The 21,914-nt window shown below is 39.4% G+C and overlaps 2 protein-coding genes across 2 annotated transcripts in view; one reads left to right on the forward strand and one right to left on the reverse strand.

Annotated features, from left to right (window-relative positions):
• PXT1 (peroxisomal testis enriched protein 1) overlaps positions 1-10,802 on the reverse strand; it is a 47,341-nt gene extending 36,539 nt beyond the window's left edge. The window contains 1 exon segment of the mRNA XM_045071017.1: positions 10,635-10,802. Coding sequence (XP_044926952.1) covers positions 10,635-10,658 — 24 coding nt within the window. The 5' untranslated portion in view covers positions 10,659-10,802.
• Positions 10,803-10,843: 41 nt separating this feature from the next.
• The window catches only part of KCTD20 (potassium channel tetramerization domain containing 20), a 32,329-nt gene continuing 21,258 nt past the window's right edge, over positions 10,844-21,914 (forward strand). Inside the window, exon 1 of the mRNA XM_045071142.1 lies at positions 10,844-10,980. The gene's annotated coding sequence lies outside the window, so the exon portion shown is untranslated. The remainder of the gene's footprint in view (positions 10,981-21,914) is intronic.

The following is a 21,914-nucleotide window of genomic DNA, read 5'->3' on the forward strand; positions in this document are numbered from 1 at the left end:
TTGTCTTTCAAAGGATTCAGGATTTTTTATAAAGCCTTTTGCTTTTAAAAATAATTTCACCTTAATATTGTTCCAGGAAACCAAACAGATATACATGCAAATAGCTAGATGTGGAGAAAATGCATTTCAGCTCTTGGGTAGGACTGGCCTGTCCCTCCAACTCTCTTTTTTTTTAATCTTTTTACCATAAAATAAAACACAGAAACAGAAGACACTATAAAGAAAATGTTTGCCTTAATAAATTATTTTAAGGAAAACACCCTTGTAACTAACCATCACCAGGTCAAGAAACAGAATTTGGCTACCTTCCCTTAGAAGCTCCTTCCAAGTAAGTGTCCCTTCTTAATCATTCCCAACTATCACCATCTTCTAAGTGACCATGATCCTAACCTCTGTAGTATCACCTTCACTTCTTTTTTTCTTTAATGGTTTCTCCACCCAAATGTTCACCCCAGACAGTACAGTCTCTCCCCCAACAATTACAACACACTTAAAAAAATTTTTTTTTATATCTTTTAAGTCATCTTTTTTTTTTTTCAACTTTATGGTTTATCTCTTCAAGAACAGAAGCCCTGGGGCGCCTGGGTGGCTCAGTGGGTTAAGCCTCTGCCTTCGGCTCAGGTCATGATCCCGGGGTCCTGGGATCAAGCCTCACATTGGGCTCTCTGCTCAGCAGGGAGCCTGCTTCCTCCTCTCTCTCTCTCTCTCTGCCTCTCTGTTTACTTGTGATATCTCTCTGTCAAATAAATAAATAAAATCTTTAAAAAAATAAAAATTAAAAAAATAAAAAAAGAACGGAAGCCCTTGACTTGTAGAGTTTCCCAGTCAGGACTTTGCAGATTTTATGACCCTGGTACAGTTCAACATATTCCTATATTTCCTACAAACTGGCAGCTGGATCTCAAGTCTGATCAGATCTAGCTTCAATCTCTTTAGCAGCATTTTAAGTGGTGGTGTGGTCTTCCCTCAGTAGGTAGAGAAGGTCCACCTCCCTTTTTATTATCTTAAGAGCTGCTGAGGCATAATGCCTATATCTATTAATTCACAGGGAATTACAAACCTTGGATAGCCTATCATTTCTCTTTACTTAATAGTGGAATACTTTAACTAGATTCACTTACCCTTATCTCTTATTTGGTTACCCAAATAAACAAACCTAACTTTTATAAGTTCCTTTAGAGGAGAGATCCTATAATCATTATCTACATAATTCTCTTGGGGTCCTATACCTTTTGATTGTGCTACGTTTTTGTTGAATTTGCAGATGAGACATTATAAATGAGACTAAAAGACTCACTGAGTTTGCATGTAAAGCACATTTATACTAACAAGGATTCAGTAGCAAATTCCAGCCACTAGAAACTCAAATTTGTGATCCTTTGGTTGTTTATGTTTTCAAGATCCAGTCTTTGTTTCCAGTTGGTCATTAGCCTTTGTGACGTTCATGAAGAGATTGTTAACAAAGGTGAACTAATAGAGTAAAGGAAAAAGGATTCTTGTGAATCTATTTTGCGGGGTTCCAGCATACCCCCAAAAGTCAGAAATTAGTTATTTACATCTATATTTGAGCACAGTTTTGGACTTCCAAATGGAAGTGATTATTCTTTCAAAAAGTCTCACTTTATATGTCTGCAGTAATCTAGAAATCATAAAATCTAGACCATTTAGTTAAAAATGCAAATATGATTACTTTGAGAGTTCAGAAATCTTGGGATTTTTGCATTGTTTTTACATTTACTACATATGATGTAGAAAGGAAAATTATTTTCTTATACAATAACTGATACCAGCTATTACTTTAAAAATATTTTCATTCTGGGTCACCTGGGTGGCTGAGTGGGTTAATCCTCTGCCTTCCACTCAGGTCATGATCTCAGGGTCCTGGGTTCATGAACTCAGGGTCCTGGGATCGAGCCCCATATCGGGCTTTCTGTCAAGCCAGGAGCTTGCTTCCCCCTCTCTCTCTGCCTGCTCTCTGCCAACTTGTGATCCCTCTTTTTCTATCAAATAAATAAATAAAATCTTTTTTAAAAATTTTCATTCTAAGATGGAGTTGTTTGGTATTGACAGCTGAAGGCATTTAAGGTATCTCCTGGAAGTTCTCAGGAGCTCACCTGGAAGCAATAAGGGAGAATTGCCACACACTCAGTGGATGCTGAGCAAAACTTTGGGGTCAAATGATCCAAGTTCTCAACCCACCAGCACCACTCTGTAGTTTAATGATCTTAGATACTTAACTTGTCTATGTCTTGTTTTCCTCATTTGTGAATCTGAGTAATAAAATCTACCCCCCAGGGTTGTTGAGAAGTTTAAGTGATGTGAAATATTGGAAAAGGCATTTTGCAGTATTTGCTAGTAGTGGACAGCATATTCAAGGAGACTTAACACAGTTAATTGTATGAACTGTACTGCCTTTTGAATTAGCCATCATGGCAATGGAAAATTCCAGGTTTGCCAATCTGACATGAGAAAGGGTTTCAGCTTCAGATAGAAATGCATCTGGGAGGGGAGGAGTCAAGATGGCGGAGAAGTAGCAGGCTGAGGCTACTTCAAGTAGCAGGAGATCAGCTAGATAGCTTATCTAAACATTGCAAACACCTACAAATCTAACAGGAGATCGAAGAGAAGAAGAACAGCAATTCTAGAAACAGAAAATCAACCACTTTCTGAAAGGTAGGACTGGCGGAGAAATGAATCCAAAGCGACGGGAAGATAGACCGCGGGGGGAGGTGCCGGCTCCTGGCGAGCAGCGGAGCAACAGAGCACAAAATTGGGACTTTTAAAAGTCTGTTCCGCTGAAGGACATCGCTCCAGAGGCTAAACCGTGGTGAAGCCCACATGGGGTCAGCGTGGCCCCAGGTCCCACATGATCACAGAAGGATTAGGGGTGTCTGAGTGTCGCAGAGCTTGCAGGTATTAGAACAGGGAAGCCAGCTACAGAGACAGAGCCAAGGAGTGAGCTCACAACTCGGGGTTACCTCGAACCAGTCGCAGCCTGGGTGAGCTCGGAGCATGGCTGGAGGCCAGGAAGACAGGGGTTATTGGGTGCTATTCTCTGAGGGTGCACTGAGGAGTGGGGCCCCAAGCTCTCAGCTCCTCTGGGCCGGAGACTGGGAGGCAGCCATTTTCATTCCCATCCTCCGGAACTCTACAGAAAGCACTCAGGGAACAAAAGCTCCTGAAAGCAAACCCAAGCGGATTACTCAGCCCGGCACCTGGTAAGGGTGGTGCAATTCCACCTGGGGCAAAGACACTTGAGAATCACTACAACAGGCCCCTCCCCCAGAAGATCGACAAGAAATCCAGCCAGGACCAAGTTCACCTACGAAGGAGTGCAGGTTCAATACCAAGGAGAGCAGTGGAATTCCAGAGGAAGAGAAAGCAAAGCACTGAGCTCATAGCTTTCTCCCCATGATTCATCAGTCTTGCAGTTAATTTAATTTGTTTTTTCGGTTTGTTTGTTTGGTTTGTTTGTGGTTTTTTTTTTTCAATTTTTTTTTCTTTTTCTTCTTCTGCTAATTTTTTTTTAACTTTTACTCTTTTCTTTTTTAACGTTTTTTAACTAGTTGTTCTAATATATATATTTTTTTTCTTTTTTATATTTTTTTATTCCTTTTCTTTTTTTTAATTTTTTTTTTGTACCTCTTTTTATCCCCTTTCTCCCCCCCATGATTTGGGGTCTCTTCTGATTTGGTTAAAGCATATTTTACTGGGGTCTTTGCCACCCTTTTAGTATTTTACTTGCTCCTTCATACACTCTTATCTGGACAAAATGACAAGGCAGAAAAATTCACCACAAAAAAAGAACAAGAGGCAGTACCGAAGGCTAGAGACCTAATCAATACAGACATTGGTAATATGTCAGATAAAGAGTTCAGAATGACGATTCTCAAGGTTCTAGCTGGCCTCAAAAAAGGCATGGAAGATATTAGAGAAACCCTCTCGGGAGATATAAAAGCCCTTTCTAGAGAAATAAAAGGACTAAAATCTAACCAAGTTGAAATAAAAAAAGCTATTAATGAGGTGTAATAAAAAATGGAGGTTCTCACTGCTATGATAAATGAGGCAGAAGAAAGAATTAGTGATATAGAAGACCAAATGACAGCGAATAAAGAAGCTGAGCAAAAGAGGGACAAACAGGTACTGGACCACAAGGGGAGAATTCGAGAGATAAGTGACACCATAAGACAAAACAACATTAGAATAATTGGGATTCCAGAAGAAGAAGAAAGAGAGAGGGGAGCAGAAGGTATATTGGAGAGAATTATTGGAGAGAATTCCCCTAATATGGCAAAGGGAACAAGCATCAAAATCCAGGAGGCGCAACCCCCCTCAAAATCAACAAGAATAGGTCCACACCCCATCGCCTAGTAGTAAAATTTACAAGTCTTAGTGACAAAGAGAAAATCCTGAAAGCAGCCCGGGAAAAGAAGTCTGTAACATACAATGGTAAAAATATTAGATTGGCAGCAGACTTATCCACAGAGACCTCGCAGGCCAGAAAGAACTGGCATGATATATTCAGAGCACTAAATGAGAAAAACATGAGCCAAGAATACTATATCCAGCTAGGCTATCATTGAAAATAGAAGGAGAGAGATAAAAAACTTCCAGGACAAACAAAAACTGAAAGAATTTGCAAACACCAAACCAGCTCTACAGGAAATATTGAAAGGGGTCTTCTAAGCAAAGAGAGAGCCTAAAAGTAGTAGATCAGAAAGGAACAGAGACAATATATAGTAACAGTCACCTTACAGGCAATACAATGGCACTAAATTCATATCTCTCAATAGTTACCCTGAATGTTAATGGGCTAAATGCCCCAATCAAAAGACACAGGGTATCAGAATGGATAAAAAAACAAAACCCATCTGTATGTTGCCTACAAGAAACTCATTTCAGACCCGAAGACACCTCCAGATTTAAAGTTAGGGGGTGAAAAAGAATTTACCATGCTAATGGACATCAGAAGAAAGCAGGGGTGGCAATCCTTATATCAGATCAATTAGATTTTAAGCCAAAGACTATAATAAGAGATGAGGAAGGACACTATATCATACTCAAAGGATCTGTCTAACAAGAAGATCTAACAATTTTAAATATCTATGCCCCTAACGTGGGAGCAGCCAACTATATAAACCAATTAATAACAAAATCAAAGAAACACACCAAGAATAATACAATAATAGTAGGGGATTTTAACACTCCCCTCACTGAAATGGACAGATCATCCAAGCAAAAGATCAACAAGGAAATAAAGGGCTTAAATGACACACTGGACCAGATGGACATCACAGATATATTCAGAACATTTCATCCCAAAGCAACAAAATACACATTCTTCTCTGATGCACATGGAACATTCTCCAGAATAGATCACATCCTGGGTCCTAAATCAGGTCTCAACTGGTATCAAAAGATTGGGATCATTCCCTGCATATTTTCAGACCACAATGCTCTGAAGCTAGAACTCAATCACCAGAGGAAATTTGGAAAGAACCCAAATACATGGAGACTAAACAGCATCCTTCTAAAGAATGAATGGGTCAACCAGGAAATTAAAGAAGAATTGAAAAAATTCATGGAAACAAATGATAATAAAAACACAATGGTTCAAATTCTGTGGGACACAGCAAAGGTAGTCATGAAAGGAAAATATATAGCAGTACAAGTCTTTCTTTAGAAACAAGAAAGGTCTCAGGTACACAACCTAACCCTACACCTAAAGGAGCTGGAGAAAGAACAAGAAAGAAACCCTAAACCCAGCAGGAGAAGAGAAATCATAAAGATCAGAACAGAAATCAATGAAATAGAAACAAACAAACAACAACAAAAAAAAAAACAATAGAACAAATCAACGAAACTAGGAGCTGGTTCTTTGAAAGAATTAATAAGATTGATACACCCCTGGCTAGGGGCCTTTCTTCTCCAAAAGAAAAGAGAAAGGACCCAAATAAATAAAATCATGAATGAAAGAGGAGAGATCACAACTAACACCAAAGTAATACAAACAATTATAAGAACATACTATGAGCAACTCTACGCCAACAAATTTGAAAATATGGAAGAAATGGATGCATTTCCAGAGATATATAAACTACCACAACTGAACCAGGAAGAATTAGAAAACCTGAACAGACCCATAACCAGTAAGGAGGTTGAAACAGTCATCAAAAATCTCCAAACAAACAAAAGCCCAGGGCCAGATGGCTTCCCAGGGGAATTCTACCAAACGTTTAAAGAAGAACTAATTCCTATTCTCCTGAAACTGTTCCAAAAAATAGAAATGGAAGGAAAACTTCCAAACTCATTTTATGAGGCCAGCATCACCTTGATCCCAAAACCAGACAAGGATCCCATCAAAAAAGAGAACTACAGGGGCGCCTGGGTGGCTCAGTGGGTTAAAGCCTCTGCCTTCAGCTCAGGTCATGATCCCAGGGTCCTGGGATTGAGCCCCACATCGGGCTCTCTGCTCAGCAGGCAGCCTGCTTCCTCCTCTCTCTGCCTACTTGTGATCTCTGTCTGTCAAATAAATAAATAAAATTTTTTAAAAAAGAGAGATAGAGAGAACTACAGATCAATATCCTTGATTAACACAGATGCAAAAATTCTCACCAAAATACTAGCCAATAGGATTCAACAGTACATTGAAAGGATTATTCACCAGGACCAAGTGGGATTTATTCCAGGGCTGCAAGGTTGGTTCAACATCTGTAAATCAATCAATGTGATACAACACATTAATAAAAGACAGAACAAGAACCATATGATACTCTCAATAGATGCTGAAAAGGCATTTAACAAAGTACAGCATCCCTTCCTGATCAAAACTCTTCAAAGTGTAGGAATAGAGGGCACATACCTCAATATTATCAAAGCCATCTATGAAAAACCCACCGCAAATATCATTCTCAATGGAGAAAAAGTGAAAGCTTTTCTGCTAAGGTCAGGAACATGGCAGGGATGTCCATTATCACCACTGCTATTCAACATAGTACTAGAAGTCCTAGCCTCAGCAATCAGACAACAAAAGGAAATTAAAGGCATCCAAATCGGCAAAGAAAAAATCAAACTATCACTCTTTGCAGATGATATGATACTATATGTGGAAAACCCAAAAGACTCTACTCCAAAACTGCTAGAACTTGTACAGGAATTCAGTAAAGTGTCAGGATATAAAATCAATGCACAGAAATCAGTTGCATTTCTCTACACCAACAACAAGACAGAAGAAAGAGAAATTAAGGAGTCAATCCCATTTACAATTGCACCCAAAACTATAAGATACCTAGGAATAAACCTAAGCAAAGAGGCTAAGAGTCTATACTCAGAAAACTATAAAGTACTCATGAAAGAAATTGAGGAAGACACAAAGCAATGGAAAAATGTTCCATGCTCCTGGATTGGAAGAATAAATATTGTGAAAATGTCTATGCTACCTAAAGCAATATACATATTTAATGCAATTCCTACCAAAATACCATCCATTTTTTTTTTCAAAGAAATGGAACAAATAACCCTAAAATTTATATGGAACCAGAAAAGACCTTGAATACCCAAAGGAATATTGCGAACAAAAGCCAAAGTTGGGGCCATCACAATTCCGGACTTCAAGCTCTATTACAAAGCTGTCATCATCAAGACAGCATGGTACTGGCACAAAAACAGACACATAGATCAATGGAACAGAATAGAGAGCCCAGAAATAGACCCTCAACTCTATGGTCAACTAATCTTCAACAAAGCAGGAAAGAATGTCCAATGGAAAAAAGACAGCCTCTTCAATAAAAGGTGTTGGGAAAATTGGACAGCCACATGCAGAAAAATCAAATTGGACCATTTCCTTAACACACATGAAAATAGACTCAAAATGGATAAAGGACCTCAATGTGAGAAAGGAATCCATCAAAATCCTTGAAGAGAACACAGGCAGCAACCTCTTTGACCTCTTAGACCTCTTCGACCTCAGCAACATCTTCCTAGGAACATCGCCAAAAGCAAGGGAAGCAAGAACCAAAATGAACTATTGGGATTTCATCAAAGGAAACAGTGAACAAAACCAAAAGACAACTGACAGAATGTTAGAAGATATTTGCAAACGACATATCCGATAAAGGGCTAGTGTCCAAAATCTATAAAGAACTTAGTAAACTCAGCACCCAAAGAATAAATAATCCAATCAAGAAATGGGCAGAAGATATGAACACATTTCTGCGAAGAAGACATCCAGATGGCCAACAGACACATGAAAAAGTGTTCCACATCACTCGGCATCAGGGAAATACAAATCAAAACCACAATGAGATATCACCTCACACCAGTCAGAATGGCTAAAATCAACAAGTCAGGAAATGACAGATGCCGGCTAGGATGTGGAGAAAGGGGAACCCTCCTACACTGTTGGTGGGAATGCAAGCTGGTGCAACCACTCTGGAAAACAGCATGGAGGTTCCTCAAAATGTTGAAAATAGAATTACCCTATGACCCAGCAATTGCACTACTGGGTATTTACCCTAAAGATACAAACGTAGTGATCCGAAGGGGCACGTGCACCCGAGTGTTTATAGCAGCAATGTCTACCATAGCCAAACTATGGAAAGAACCTAGATGTCCATCAACAGATGAATGGATAAAGAAGAGGTGGTATATATACACAATGGAATACTATGCAGTCATCAAAAGAAATGGAATCTTGCCATTTGCGACGACATGGATGGAACTAGAAGGTATCATGCTTAGCGAAATAAGTCAATCAGAGAAAGACAACTATCATATGATCTCCCTGATATGAGGAAGTGGAGATGCAACATGGGGGCTTAAGGGGGTAGGAGAAGAATGAATGAAACAAGATGGGATTGGGAGGGAGACAAACCATAAATGACTCTTAATCTCACAAAACAAACTGAGGGTTGCTGTGGGGAGGGGGTTTGGGAGAGGGGGGTGGGGTTATGGACATTGGGGAGGGTATGTGCTATGGGGAGTGCTGTGAAGTGTGTAAACCTGGTGATTCACAGACCTGTACCCCTGGGGATAAAAATACATTATATGTTTATTTTTAAAAAATTTAAAAAAAAAAAGAAATGCATCTGGGAGATTCAGGTTTGGAGAGGCATTAATTTACAAATGAATGATAAAAATCAGCATATACCAGTGCTTTCTGTGAATATACATTTCTCATACTTCATCTACTTGGTGTCTACCCCAATAAGTGCAAGGTCTGATACGCTATTTATGACATGAAAGTAGAGACAAAAATAGAACAATTTAGTCTGAACTCCTAATTAAAAGACACAGTCATTCACCTGATTGTTTGATCTTTCTGCCAGATTTTTGTGTTACAAATCTGCAGAGAGAAAACTTTCCAGAAAGGAAGGATGTGCTTCAAGAACTATCCTGCAGTTCTGGGTAGCTCAGTCCGTTGAGTAGATAGATGCCTTCAGCTCAGGTCATGATTCCAGCAGGCTCCTTGCTCAGTAGTGAACCTGCTTCTCTCTCTGCCTACTGCTCCCCCTGCTTGTGGTTCCCCCCCACACAAAAAAAATAAATTCTTAAGAAAACAAAAACAAAAAACAACCTATCCTGTAGGAATATCAAAAAGGTTTTCTTCCTTTCCTTCTTTTCTGCTCTCGGGCATAATATTGTATTTTATAGAAATGGAAATAAAGGCATTAGTTTGAACAATCCTCTACTTTACTTTGTTAAGTTTGGATCCTAAGATCCTGGAAGAACTCTACAGTCAAATTATAATGAAAAAATTGTATAGCTTCAGCTTTTAAAATTAAAGGTTTTGACCCTGATAATGCAGTTTTGCCATACACACTATAGCAATCTCCTAGAATGAGAGTCAAAACAATTTTCTCATATTCCTACCACTTCAACTCTAATCCTAATCTTTGGCCTCAAATTAGTTTCTAGAGACTTTTGTAACCAACAACAACAAAAAAAAGTTGACTCAGCATTTAAGAGATCATGCTATTAATTTACGTAGTTTTCAACATTATTTTAAAGTTTTTTTATTTATGAGAGAGTGAGGGAGGAGTAAAGGGAAGACAAGTAGCCTTCCCCCTCAGCGGGGACCGCTACTCCAGCTCTGTCCCAAGAGTGAGATCACAACCTGAGCAGAAACTGAGTCCGATGCTTAACCCACTGAGCCACCCAGCTGCCCCAGTTTTCAGCAATTTTAAAATAAAACTGTTTGCATAGTATGTATAACTTACTTTTAAAAATACACAAATCCCTAGAAATCAGGACAATAAAGACTGATATTATTTCCTTCATTTATGTTTTCAGCCCTCAAATTATAGGACATTGGCCATACGTTAATATTTTTTGAGTATTGAAATATTTTACTCGTAACAGCCAATTTTCCAATAATTTGCTTTCGGTTGATTTAAAATTTGCAATTCAACTTTGTTTGCTATATATACCATGTGGTTTCATTAATTCAAAGTTTGAGAAAAGTGAGGATTTTTTTTTTCTTCTTTGGTCAGGGACTCCGTCATTCTTACTACATACCCTCTGCCCCAAATGCGTGAAGACAAGGAGGCTCCACAATGTCATTTAAGCATTAGCTGTCCTGGGGCTGCGCAAGATTATTTTACAACTCCCGTAGCTTCTAACGTTCTGTTTTATACCTTTAATAATTGAAAAGGGGGCATCCGCAGCTGGGAAACCAAATCCACCCTCGCAGTGCAGGCGCGAGCCAGTTGTCCATCGGGAGCCGTGGGCGTGGAGGGAAAGACTGAGGTTACCTACCAACGGCCGCCCCAGGCGACGGGCCCGGAGCCTGGCCTTCCCGGCGTGCCCCGCGCTCCGAGGGGACTTTTAATGTGAAGCTCCGGGTGACTCAGCCGCGTGGCCGCGCCGGCCAGGGCGGGGGGCGCGCGCCGCTGCGGCACGGCGGCTTCTCGGGGCGCCGAGTGCGCGCGCCTCCCGGGCGGGTTCGGGCCCCGAGCGCGAGAGCGCGGCGGGGAGCGTCAGGTAAGTGTGGCTCGGGGCCGGTAGGGTGAGTGTGGCGGCGGACAGGGCCCGGGCTTTGCCTTTGTGTCGGGGGGCTTGAGGGCATGGGGGGGGGGCCCGTCTCCTCAGGCTGCCGCTGGGGCGGGTGCCCGCCAGATCAGGCCGCGGGACTGAAATCATCGCGAGGAAGAATGTCCGCAAGTGGGTTTCGGCGGCCCGTTTTCGTGTTGAGGATAAAGTCTTACAATCCGCGAAAGGGGGGTCGCCTTATATGGAAATCGTAAACGCAGTCGCGGGGACAGCTAAAGAGTAACTTGACTGTTTTCCGCAGGCCTGGGGTGTTTTCATCCCGCCAGCAGGGCGAGGACGGTAGCGCCGAGTGTTTCTTGATAACGCATTTGCAGACGCGGTTTTTTCCTGGCAGCTAATGGGACTCATTAAAAATCAGGTAGTTGGTGGGACTTCCTGTCAAACTCTGTCTAGAGCGGAGAGTGCGTCTTGCTCACTCCCCACCCCTCCTTCAGAGTCTTCCTTCTCTGCCACCCCCAAATTACTGGCTTTCATTAGAAGTTCCGAGTGCAGATGAGCTGGGCAGAGCCTTAACCGGGGATCTTCTTTTCTTTTGCGTGAAATCCTACTTTTTATAGCAGGCAGTGACTTCAGGTTTACAAGCCTGGTTCTGCACTATCAACACACACACACAACCAAAACAAAAAGAAAACTCCAACCCCCAAACAAAAACCTCTTATATTTTGGAGTTTGTGATTCTTTCTGAAAATATCTGGGTTGGGCCGGTTTATTTTTAAATAAACCAGTGAAGCCAGTGAACAAACAAACATGGTATACAAGGCCGTGGAGGAACTCTTTAACCAGTTCATGAAAATGCATTTTCCAGGCCCTTTCATTGTGCCCCTGTGAACTGTTAGAGGACTAGTTGCAGGTTTTACCTGAGAAATTGAGGATTTTTTTTTAATGGTCCCCAAAGCAAAGTAGCCTAGTCATATGTAATGAATCCAGAGTCAAAAGAACCTCACCTTAGTTCCCTATCCCCATCCCTACCCCATCCCCACCTCTCATCCCCCACCCCCATTCTAGGACAGTAGTTCTCAAATGTAAATTTGCTCCTTAAAAATGCAAGTACCACTCCCAGAAATTTGATGCTAGAGATCTGTGATGAGTCCCTGAAACTGCGTCTTAAGCAGGCACCCCCATCCTTAGTGTGGTATACCATACTTTGAGAAACACCATCATAAGGTTGGCCTGGGAATCTTGAGAACTGCCCACCTCCCTCATCCCTTTGTTAATTTACTCTCCCCTCCCTTCCAATCAGTCACAAGCCAAGAAACCAGCCTCACCAGAGGGAAACTTAAGCTAGTGCTTTCTTGGACTCTGACACCAAAGTAGGAAATAACTTTCATACATATTCTGATATTGCCTTGATGGGTTAGAGATAGCCTGTGCCTACTAATCTGTACTTGTTCTTTCTGGGGCTGCTTCTAGCATCCTCATAATTTAAGCAGTGCCATCAGGTCACATCTTGGCATCCCATCTGACTCAGTCCCAGTCTTCCCTTTAAAACCAGGACAGCCAATGGCATGTAATTTCACTTGAGTCCTCAGATTTCATGGTTCCTAGCAGTACTGGTAGCATTTATGAGAGCTTTCAGTTCAGGTGAACTCTAATTCAGTCATTAAATACCCCTGTAATGCCTATTTTGTGCAAAGCCTGTAGGGGGCCGCTTTAGCAACAACATTGCAAAGATGGCACAGAGTTGCATTGCTCCCTTGAGCTGGAAATGAGGACTGTGTAACCTCTACTGCTGAAAGCTTTTTCTCTTTCTTAGTTCCTCTTAAATAGATATGTAGGCATGAGGTTAGAGTTAGGCTGTTTGACTTCTGTTTTTGACATCTTTTTTGTCTCATATCTCTTATTAACCTTCTTCTAATTGGTTCACAATTTCCTTCTATAACTCCAGACTTCCTGATTATTGTGTCCTCCTGCCCTTGAGTTGAACATGCCTGCCCCTGTTTGGCTAACTGTAGTAAAAAGTTTAGGAAAGTTGTTGGAATGCTGAATGACTTCTAGCGGGAAGACCCAGAATCATGGAAATATGAAGCTTAGAGATACAAGGAAAGCTATTACAAATTTATTTAGTGCAGTCCTCTCATCTTTCAGATAAAGAGATGAGATGGCAGAGGTGAGGACCCCTGGCTCCTAGCCCAGTGTTCTTCCTGCTAAATCTTCTCAAGAAAGATGCTTCTAAAATGGAAAAGGTCGAAAGAAATTCTGTTATAAGTAGAAGAAGATGGAGAGATTTCCACATGACTACAAAAGCAGTATTTTCTGGAAAAATGGAGATTGAAGGAGAATGTGATGTAACCATATATATCCTGGAGTAAAGTCCTAAGGACTCTGAAGCTTGAAATAAGTAGTAGAAGTTCAAATAAGAGCAAACAGATAGTTACCTTGTAATCCTGAGAGACATTACAAACTTAATATTTTTTTAAGAATTCAATAAAGGTTAAGATAAGTATATTGGTGAATTTTTATTAAATATTAGATGTTTGAGCAACGTCCAGAATGTTTTAAAGTTGTAACCATACTTATCATTATAGAAGTTATTAGATATTCTATGGGAGACCATATAAAACTGATCTAACTACTAATCTGATTTAATATGTTTTCTTAGGGGAAATAAGATTAATGACATGCATTTCTGGAATGTAGGAAGGAAATAAGTATGGATAAAAAAAAGTTTTTAATAATTTATTTTCTTTTGAGAGGGGGGAGAGAGAGTGAGTGCATGCACTGCATACACACATGTGGGGGAGGGGCAAAGGGTGAGGGAGAGCAAGAATCCCAAGCAGGCTGTATGCCCAGTGCAGAGGCCTATGTAGGGCTCAGTCCCTTGACCTTGAGATCATAACCTAAGCCAAAACCAAGAGTTGGACACTTAACCAACTGAGCCACCAAGGTGTCTCAGGAGAACCTTTTGATATTTTTGTTTGGAGTCCTCAAATTAAACATTGTTGGATTCTCCTATTCTCCTTGTATATTCATGAAAGTAGATTAGAAGGGTAAGGGCTTAATAGTTAGACATTATGTGCCAGACACTGTACTAAATGCTTTTACATCCATTGGCTTATTTACCTCCATTACAGAGCTGAGAATCTAAGATATAAATAGCTTAAGTTTGCCCAAAGTCATACCCCTAATAAGTGGCAGAACCACTGTTCAAACTTAAATCTGCCTGCCTCCAAAGCCATTAAGATTTATGCTCAATAGTGCCCTCATTACACTTCATTGGGTGGCAATTCAGAATGTGGGCATTGAAGTCAGTCTTTCCTGGGTTCAAATCCTAGTTCCTTTATTTATTAACTTCGATAAAGTACTCATCAGTTTCTAGGTCTCTGAAATAGAAATTGTCACAGTTACGATCTCAGAGGGTTATTAGGGTCTAGTTAATTCATGTAAAGTACTTAGAACTGCCTGACACAGTAAATTCTCAGGAAATGTTGGCTTTTTTTTTTTTAAGATATTCTTTTCTTTAGATTCAGATTATTCTTCCTACTGTTAAAATACTAAGACTTTATGATAAAAATAGATATAAACTTTATCTCTGTTCTTACTAAAATGGGGAGCCTTATGAATATTTTGGAAAATACTGGGGTATAGTGCAAAGATCTGGGACTGGGACTAGAGGGTTTGGTTTTTATTTGTTTCATAGAAAAGTTTGTAAGGATCAGATAAAGTAACAAATACAAATGAAATTAAAATAGTATTTTATATTTGTATAGCATATACAGTTATTAAAATTAGAGGAAAGTTACAGTAAGTTATTGACAAGATTATTAAAGTTTGACCTCCGTAAAATAGCTATTGATTTACAGTTCTATAGGAAGATCACAGTCTATACATAAAACTATGTAAGATTCCTTCTATGTGTTTGTCCTAAATCTCTTTTGGTGGCAGAACCTGAAATTTAATTTTCGCAGTTGTATCTGTATATCATTTTGCTAGGGCTGCCATAAAAAAGTATCACAGATTGGCTTAACCATCAGAAATTTATTTTCCCTACAATTCTGGAGGCTGGAGGTCTGAGATCAAGATGTTGGCGGGATTGGTTTCATCTGAGGCCTCCTTGCTTTGTAGATAGACTCCTTCTCCCTGTGTCTGTGTGCTTATTTCCTATTCTTAAAAGTCCTATTGGATTAAGACCCACCCTAATAACTTCATTTAACCTTAATTACCTCTTTAAAGTCCTTTTTTCCAAATAGTCCCATTCTGAGGATTTAGAGTTGAAACCTCAACATATAAAGATAAAGTTTAGCTCATAACAATTTGTTTAGGGAATTCTTTACTTTTTATTTTTTATTTTCTGTTTAGAGAATTATATGCCAGGTAATCTGAATGTTCCATTGCCTTTATTGTTGAGTGCCCTATACCCTGGGTCTCAAGCAGCATCATCCTTTATCTCTGTGCCTGCCTGCCTATCCTAACTTCCACCTCTTACTTAGAACCATGCTTGCTGTCAAGTACCCTAAGAAACACATCATGCCTCTGCATTAAGTCATTGCATTTGGACTTAAAGCAAGAATCTGCTTGAGAAACTATTCCATATATTTAACCTAATAAATTACTAATTCATTTGGTAAGCATATTTCTTAATTTTAAATCTCTTATGTAGTAATGTATTCTTTAAACTTTAAAACATTTTTTTTCTTAAACCATTTTAAGCTTTTTCTAAGGGGGAAAAAAAAAAAACATCCTGGGGTGCCTGGGAGGCTCAGTAGGTTAAGCATCTGCCTTTGGCTCAGGTCATGATCCCAGGAGGCAGATCACCACTGAACCACCCAGGCATCCCATAATATGTGTATTTAAATTGTATGTTATTGAATATTCCAAAGTCTCTAAATGTGTTATAACTTTTAAAATGGGAAAAAAGGAAAACGTATCTAAAAATTGAATTCTTCAAGAAAATATTAAAATGTTTTGGGGGTTTTTTTTGTTTTCTTTTGTTTTAAGATTTTACCTATTTGTCAAAGAGAGCAGAAGTACACAAGCAGGTGGAGAAGCAGGCTCCTTGCCAAGCAAGGAGCCTGATGTGTGACTCAATTCCAGAATGTTTTTTCCTTAGAAAAGACTTAAAGTCCACTTCTCCCTCTGACCCTCCCTTCGTGCTCCCTGAAATAAACAGATAAAGTCTTAAAAAAAAAAAAAAAACTACGCACATACATCATGAGCCTACAATGAAGGGAGAATAATTAGTATTTTCAGTCTTTTTTCTATGAGTATATTTATTTCAACCTGCCTTTTTTAAAACCTAGTATATCAATACTGTTTCATGCACTTTTAGGTGTTAATCTAAAATCTGTTTCTTGGGGTGCCTGGGTGGCTCAGTCATTAAGTGTCTGCCTTCAGCTCAGGTCATGATCCCAGGGTCCTGGGGTCAAGCCCCTCTCCCATTCCCCCTGCTTGTGTTCCTTCTCTCGTTCAGCATCCTGGCATCAAGCCCCACATCAGGTTCCTTGTTCAGTGGAGAGCCTGCTTCTCCCTCTCCCACTTCAACCATCCTCATAATGTATTATCCCTTTTTATGTATCTGGATTTAACTTTTTAATAATTCTTGGGATTTTTGTGCTTATGTTTCTGAGAGAAAATAACCTCCGAAAATGAATTGGGAAATAGTCCTCCTTTTTCTATCTTCAGGAAGAGTTTGTATAAGATTGGTGTAATTTCTTCCTTAAAGATAGGGAAGAATTTGCTAGTCAGGCCATTTGGTCCTGGAGTTTTCTTTTTTGAAAGGTTTTATTTTATTTATTTATTTTAAAAGATGTTATTTATTTATTTGACAGAAATCAGAAGTAGGCAGAGAGGCAGGCAGAGAGAGAGGAGGAAGCAGGCTCCCCGCTGAGCAGAGAGCCCGATGCGGGCTCGATCCCAGTACCCTGGGATCATGACCTGAGCCGAAGGCAGAGGCTTTAACCCACTGAGCCACCCAGGCGCCCCAATTTTGAAAGGTTTTAATTACAGATTGTGGTTCTGTGTGTATATACATCACAATAACATATATCCTCTATCTATAAATACATACACATATACCTAATATATGTTAAGATATTTATCACAGAAAGTTGGCTTAATAGAAGTGTGGGGACTGGGCTAGACCATCAGGAAGGATGTTCAGGTTGGAGCTCTGAACAGGAGTTGAAGCTGCAATCCACACATTAATTTCTTCTTAGAGAAACTTGAATTCTGCTTTTAAAGCTTTCCAGTTGACTGGGTAAGGCCCACTCAGATTATCTAAAATAATCTTCCATAATTAAAGTGATTATAGACTTTTAATCACATGTATCATATACTTTCACAGTAACATCGAGATTAGTGGGTTTGTTTTTTTTTTAAGATTTTATGTATTTATTTGACAGAGAGAGATCACAAGTAGGCAGAGAGGCAGGCAGAGAAAGAGGGGGAAGCAGGCTCCCTGCTGAGCACAGAGCCCGCCATGGGGCTGGATCCCAGGATTCCAGGATTCTGAGATCATAACCCAAGCCGAAGGCAGAGGCTCAACCCACTGAACCCCCCAGGTGCCCTGAGATTAGTGTTTTGATTGAACTAAGACTGTAGCTTAAGCAAGTTTACCTGTAAAACTGACCATTATAGCTTCTCTCTAATCTTCAAGTCTTGGCTACTTTTCTTAGTTGTCTGATGCCTTCAAGCAGTTGTTTTTCTGTTTTATCCATTTTTCTGAAGGATTCCAGGCAATACGACTAAAATGAAACATGGGTGGGTGTGGGGAGGAAGGCAGACTTCAGCTCTACTCAGAAAGGAGAAATGATTTTCCCCAAGGATTGCTATTCAGTGATTGAGCAAAGCAAGAGACTCTTTATTTTTGGATATTTTTAGGTAGACTGGACTGAACTGGTAGAAGTATTTTTGTAGTCCTAGGTAGATTATTGGGATCCAGATTTTTTGAGATTCATGATTGGTAAAATGTGGGGAAGGAAATTGGGAGCGCATCAAAAGGTTGCCAGTATCTTTGTACATTAAAAAAAAAAAAAAAAAATCTGGCCGTCATTTTCTGCCCTCATTATTTCATAAAAGACATTTAATACCAAAAAAGAATTGAAGGTTTAATTTAGGTATAAAGGACTATCCTTCCCAAGAAAGCATTACATTAACATATACTATAATTTATACTTTAGTTCAAACTTTAATATTTTTGAAATCGTGATGTATCTTAAAGTCATGTGTATATCTAATATGCTAGTACTTCTTTTTCCTGCAAAACTATTAGATTGATGATGTCTCAGTCAGTGCTCACTGTCTGAACTGGAGTGATCTGTCTGTGTATGTGTAGATTGCATTGTCCTCATTTCTGCCAAGAATTCAGTGAAAACTTTTGACACTAATTGGTACTGGTCCTTGAACGATCTTTTATAGTGATTTTGGGTTGTCTCCAGAATTTTCAACATGTTCTGTAGCTACAGTACTGATCCATGGGTCTGTCCCCTAAGACCTTCAGATCTTTCTTGCTATACATTCACTTAGCTTTTTCCAATAAAATGGCCAACTGTGTTGACTGATACATTTTTAAGTTTTGTAATTGCACTGCCTTGCACTGTTCCTTTTAAGACATTGGTAATAGTATGGCCCTTGGATATTTCCTGGAAGTTTGCCAAAGTAACCTTTTAATTGTATATCTCTTCATTTAAAGAATTATAAGCTTTTAACAAGAAGAAGAGTGTCCTGGACATTAGGAACCTCTCCCTGGAGATTGTATAATATGTTGACTGGCTTTTTCTTAGGAATCTTAAGCTTTTCCTGGTCTGTTATGTGCCCTGAATTGTTCTTAGCTTAAAGGTGTCACTAGCATGACTACAACTAGTTGAATCCAATCAAAAGATAGAAATACTTGTGTGGAAATTACAGAATTTCATCTATGCAGTTTTTACTTGATAATGTTGAAAGTTAAAGCAGAGTTAGATAAGATCTTTGAATTCTGGGAAGTTCACACTGTAAAATCAATCCCCATGTGGAGTTAGTTGATTTAGAAGTCCACTCAACTATTTAAACAGAAAAGGTGCTATATATGCCCATTATTGTCACAGTGAGGTTGTATACCCAGGCCCCAGATCTTAGGCTTGGAATTATATCTCCAAACCTGTGCAACTTAGATAGAAATCGGGAAGTAGATGAGACCTATAGGAGAGGTAACAGCATGATGGTAACAGTAGACAGTGAAGCCAGAAGCCTGGGTTCTAAACCTGGCTCCACTATTTATTAGCTGTGTGACTGTGGGAACGTTCCCAAACCTTCCTCTGTTTCCTCACCTATTAAATGAGGGTTATAATGGCACCTACTTTGTGAAATTTTTTGACTATTAAATGTTTATGGAGCGCCTGGATAGCTCAGTCAGTTAAGCATCTGCCTTTGGCTCAGGTAATGATCCCAAAGTCCTGGGATCAAATCCATGCTTGTTGTTGGGCCCTGCTCAGTGGGGAGCCTGCCTCTGCCCTTCCCCCATTCCCACCTCCACTCACTCTCTCTGTCTCTCTCAAATACATAAAATCTTTTAAAACTAACATCAAGTACTGAGAAGCGTATGTAGCACATGATTCCCGTGAATAAAGTTCATGGCCATCTGTACTTCAAATGTAGGGTTTGTAGCAATTTGACATATTCAACAATCTCAACTGATTCATTTGTGATTCTAATGTAGAATGTGTTCTTGAGTAATTGGGTTTTAGATTTGATTACTCATTTAAGGATGGAAGAAAATGTTGCTGTTTGAAACCTGTTTGAGACTGTTGCAATATTTAAGAACTTGAGATAAACTAGATTCATCAGTTTAACTTTTTAGATTTACCAGAGTTTTTTCATTACTTAAAGATTTACTTGGTAGGCAATGGAAGTGCTAAAACAAGAAAATAGTATATATGAAGTTTGTAGATATAGTTTGAAATATCTGATGGAAATACCAAACTTAGGGTAGTGGCTATAGAGGATTTAATATATTACCATGTTTTATATTTTAAATTGGGTGGTAAGTATAAAAGTTTTTATTATATTATTTAAATTTTTTTGTTTCTAGTACCGTAGTTTTTTTAATTTGATAAATTTGCAAAAGAAACTGAGTAAGGGCAATCTTAGTTATAAATTGAACACAAGGTATTAAGTCTTAACTTAAATCCAAATAATTATAATATAGTCTTTTTGTGCACAAAACCCATTCTTGGACCTAAGTTATATTGACAAAAAGGTACTGGGGGCAGTAAACTGGGGATGTCAAGTAGAAAAGACAAGAAAATATATCCACGCAATATGAACTCGTTACTACTGTTATTGTTTTTTTATCTGCCAACCTATTAGCATGGCCTCAGCAATTCACTGGGGAGAAGGAAAGAAAAGGGAAGTGGAAACAGAATTCCAGCCTTTCTGTCCTCTTCTCTCCTGCATCTCTTCTCTCATTGTGACTCTCTTCCAACGTAGAAGAAATGAGGAACAGAAGTGGCTCTGCCAACAGACATCTTTGAAATTTTTTTTTAAGATTTTATTTTTTTGACAGATCACAAGTAGGCAGGGTTGGGGGGAGCGGAAACAGGCTCCCGACCGAGCAGAGATCCCGATGGGGGGACTCGATCCTAGGACCCTGAGATCTATGACCTGAGCCAAAGGCAGAGGCTTAACCCACTGAGCCACCCAGGTGCCCCCATCTTTGAATTTTATGCCTTCCCCAACTTCTGTAGTTTTTTGCCTTACATTCTATTTTGTAGGCTATTAATATAGTTTCACCTTTAACTGGTGATCAAACTTATCCCCTACAGTGGGGTAACCTGGCATTATGTGCCTCTAATATGATGTTTGGAAGGATACAGTTGCCATCTGTCATATTCTTGTTTAGTCACAAGAAAATATTTTACTTATATGGAAATAGATCCAGGATGTTGGAACTGACCTATACTTTTTTAAAATGTCAATTTCAGGGGTGTCTGGGCAGCTTAGTCATTTGAGCTTTCAGCTCTTCAGTTCAACTCAGGTTGTGATCTCAGGGTTATGCGTCATGAGATCAAGCCCTGTACCCTGGACAGGGCTCCAGCTTCTTTCCCTTTCCCTGTCTGTACTCTCTCTCTTTAAAATAAATATTTTTTTTTAAATGGGGGGAAGGAATATGTAATATTAAAAGATTGAGAATAGCCAAATGCAAGGAATGGGCCTTGATTGGATTATGGATCCCCAAAAAAGGCTATAGAGGAAAATTTGAGGCCAAATTAGTAAATTTGGTTATGGATTATATGTTGAGATTATAGAATTGTTCATTTTCTTAGATGAAAATGGTACTGTCGTGTTTTATAGGAGAATGTCATAATTCTTAGACTATGCATACAGAAGTATTAAGGATAGGAAGTGCACCTATCTGTAACTCTCAGGTGATTTGGAAAATGTATGGGGAGGGGAAGGAAGTGTAAGCACACACAAATGAGACAGGATGATCATTGTTAAGTCTGAGGGGCGTATATGAATGTACTGATTGTAATGACTTTTCCATTTTCCTGGAGATTTAAAAACTTTCAAAATGAGGGGCGCCTGGGTGGCTCAGTGGGTTGGGTGTCTACCTTCAACTCAGGTCATGATCTCAAGGTCCTGGATTAAGCTCCACATTGGGCTCCCTGCTCTGCAAGGATTCTACTTCTCCCTTTCCCTTTTTGTCCCCTACGGCACTTGTGCGCTCTCTCTCTCTCTGTGTGTCTCAAATAAATAAAATTTTTAAAAAAGAAAGAAACCTAGCTGATAAAAGTGTTTAGTTAATACAGAAGATTCATTAGAAAGCTATACAGTTTTCTCACTAGGTAGAGCACACAGCTCTTGATCTCAGGGTCATTAGTTCAAGCCCTGCATTGGGTATGGAGCCTACTTTCCAAAAAAGAAAGCTGTGTAGTTTTTAGTTCTAAAAT

The sequence above is a fragment of the Mustela putorius genome, unplaced genomic scaffold, assembly GCF_011764305.1.
Source record: "Mustela putorius furo isolate JIRA1106 unplaced genomic scaffold, ASM1176430v1.1 tig00003983_pilon_pilon_pilon, whole genome shotgun sequence".
NCBI classification, from domain to species: domain Eukaryota; kingdom Metazoa; phylum Chordata; class Mammalia; order Carnivora; family Mustelidae; genus Mustela; species Mustela putorius.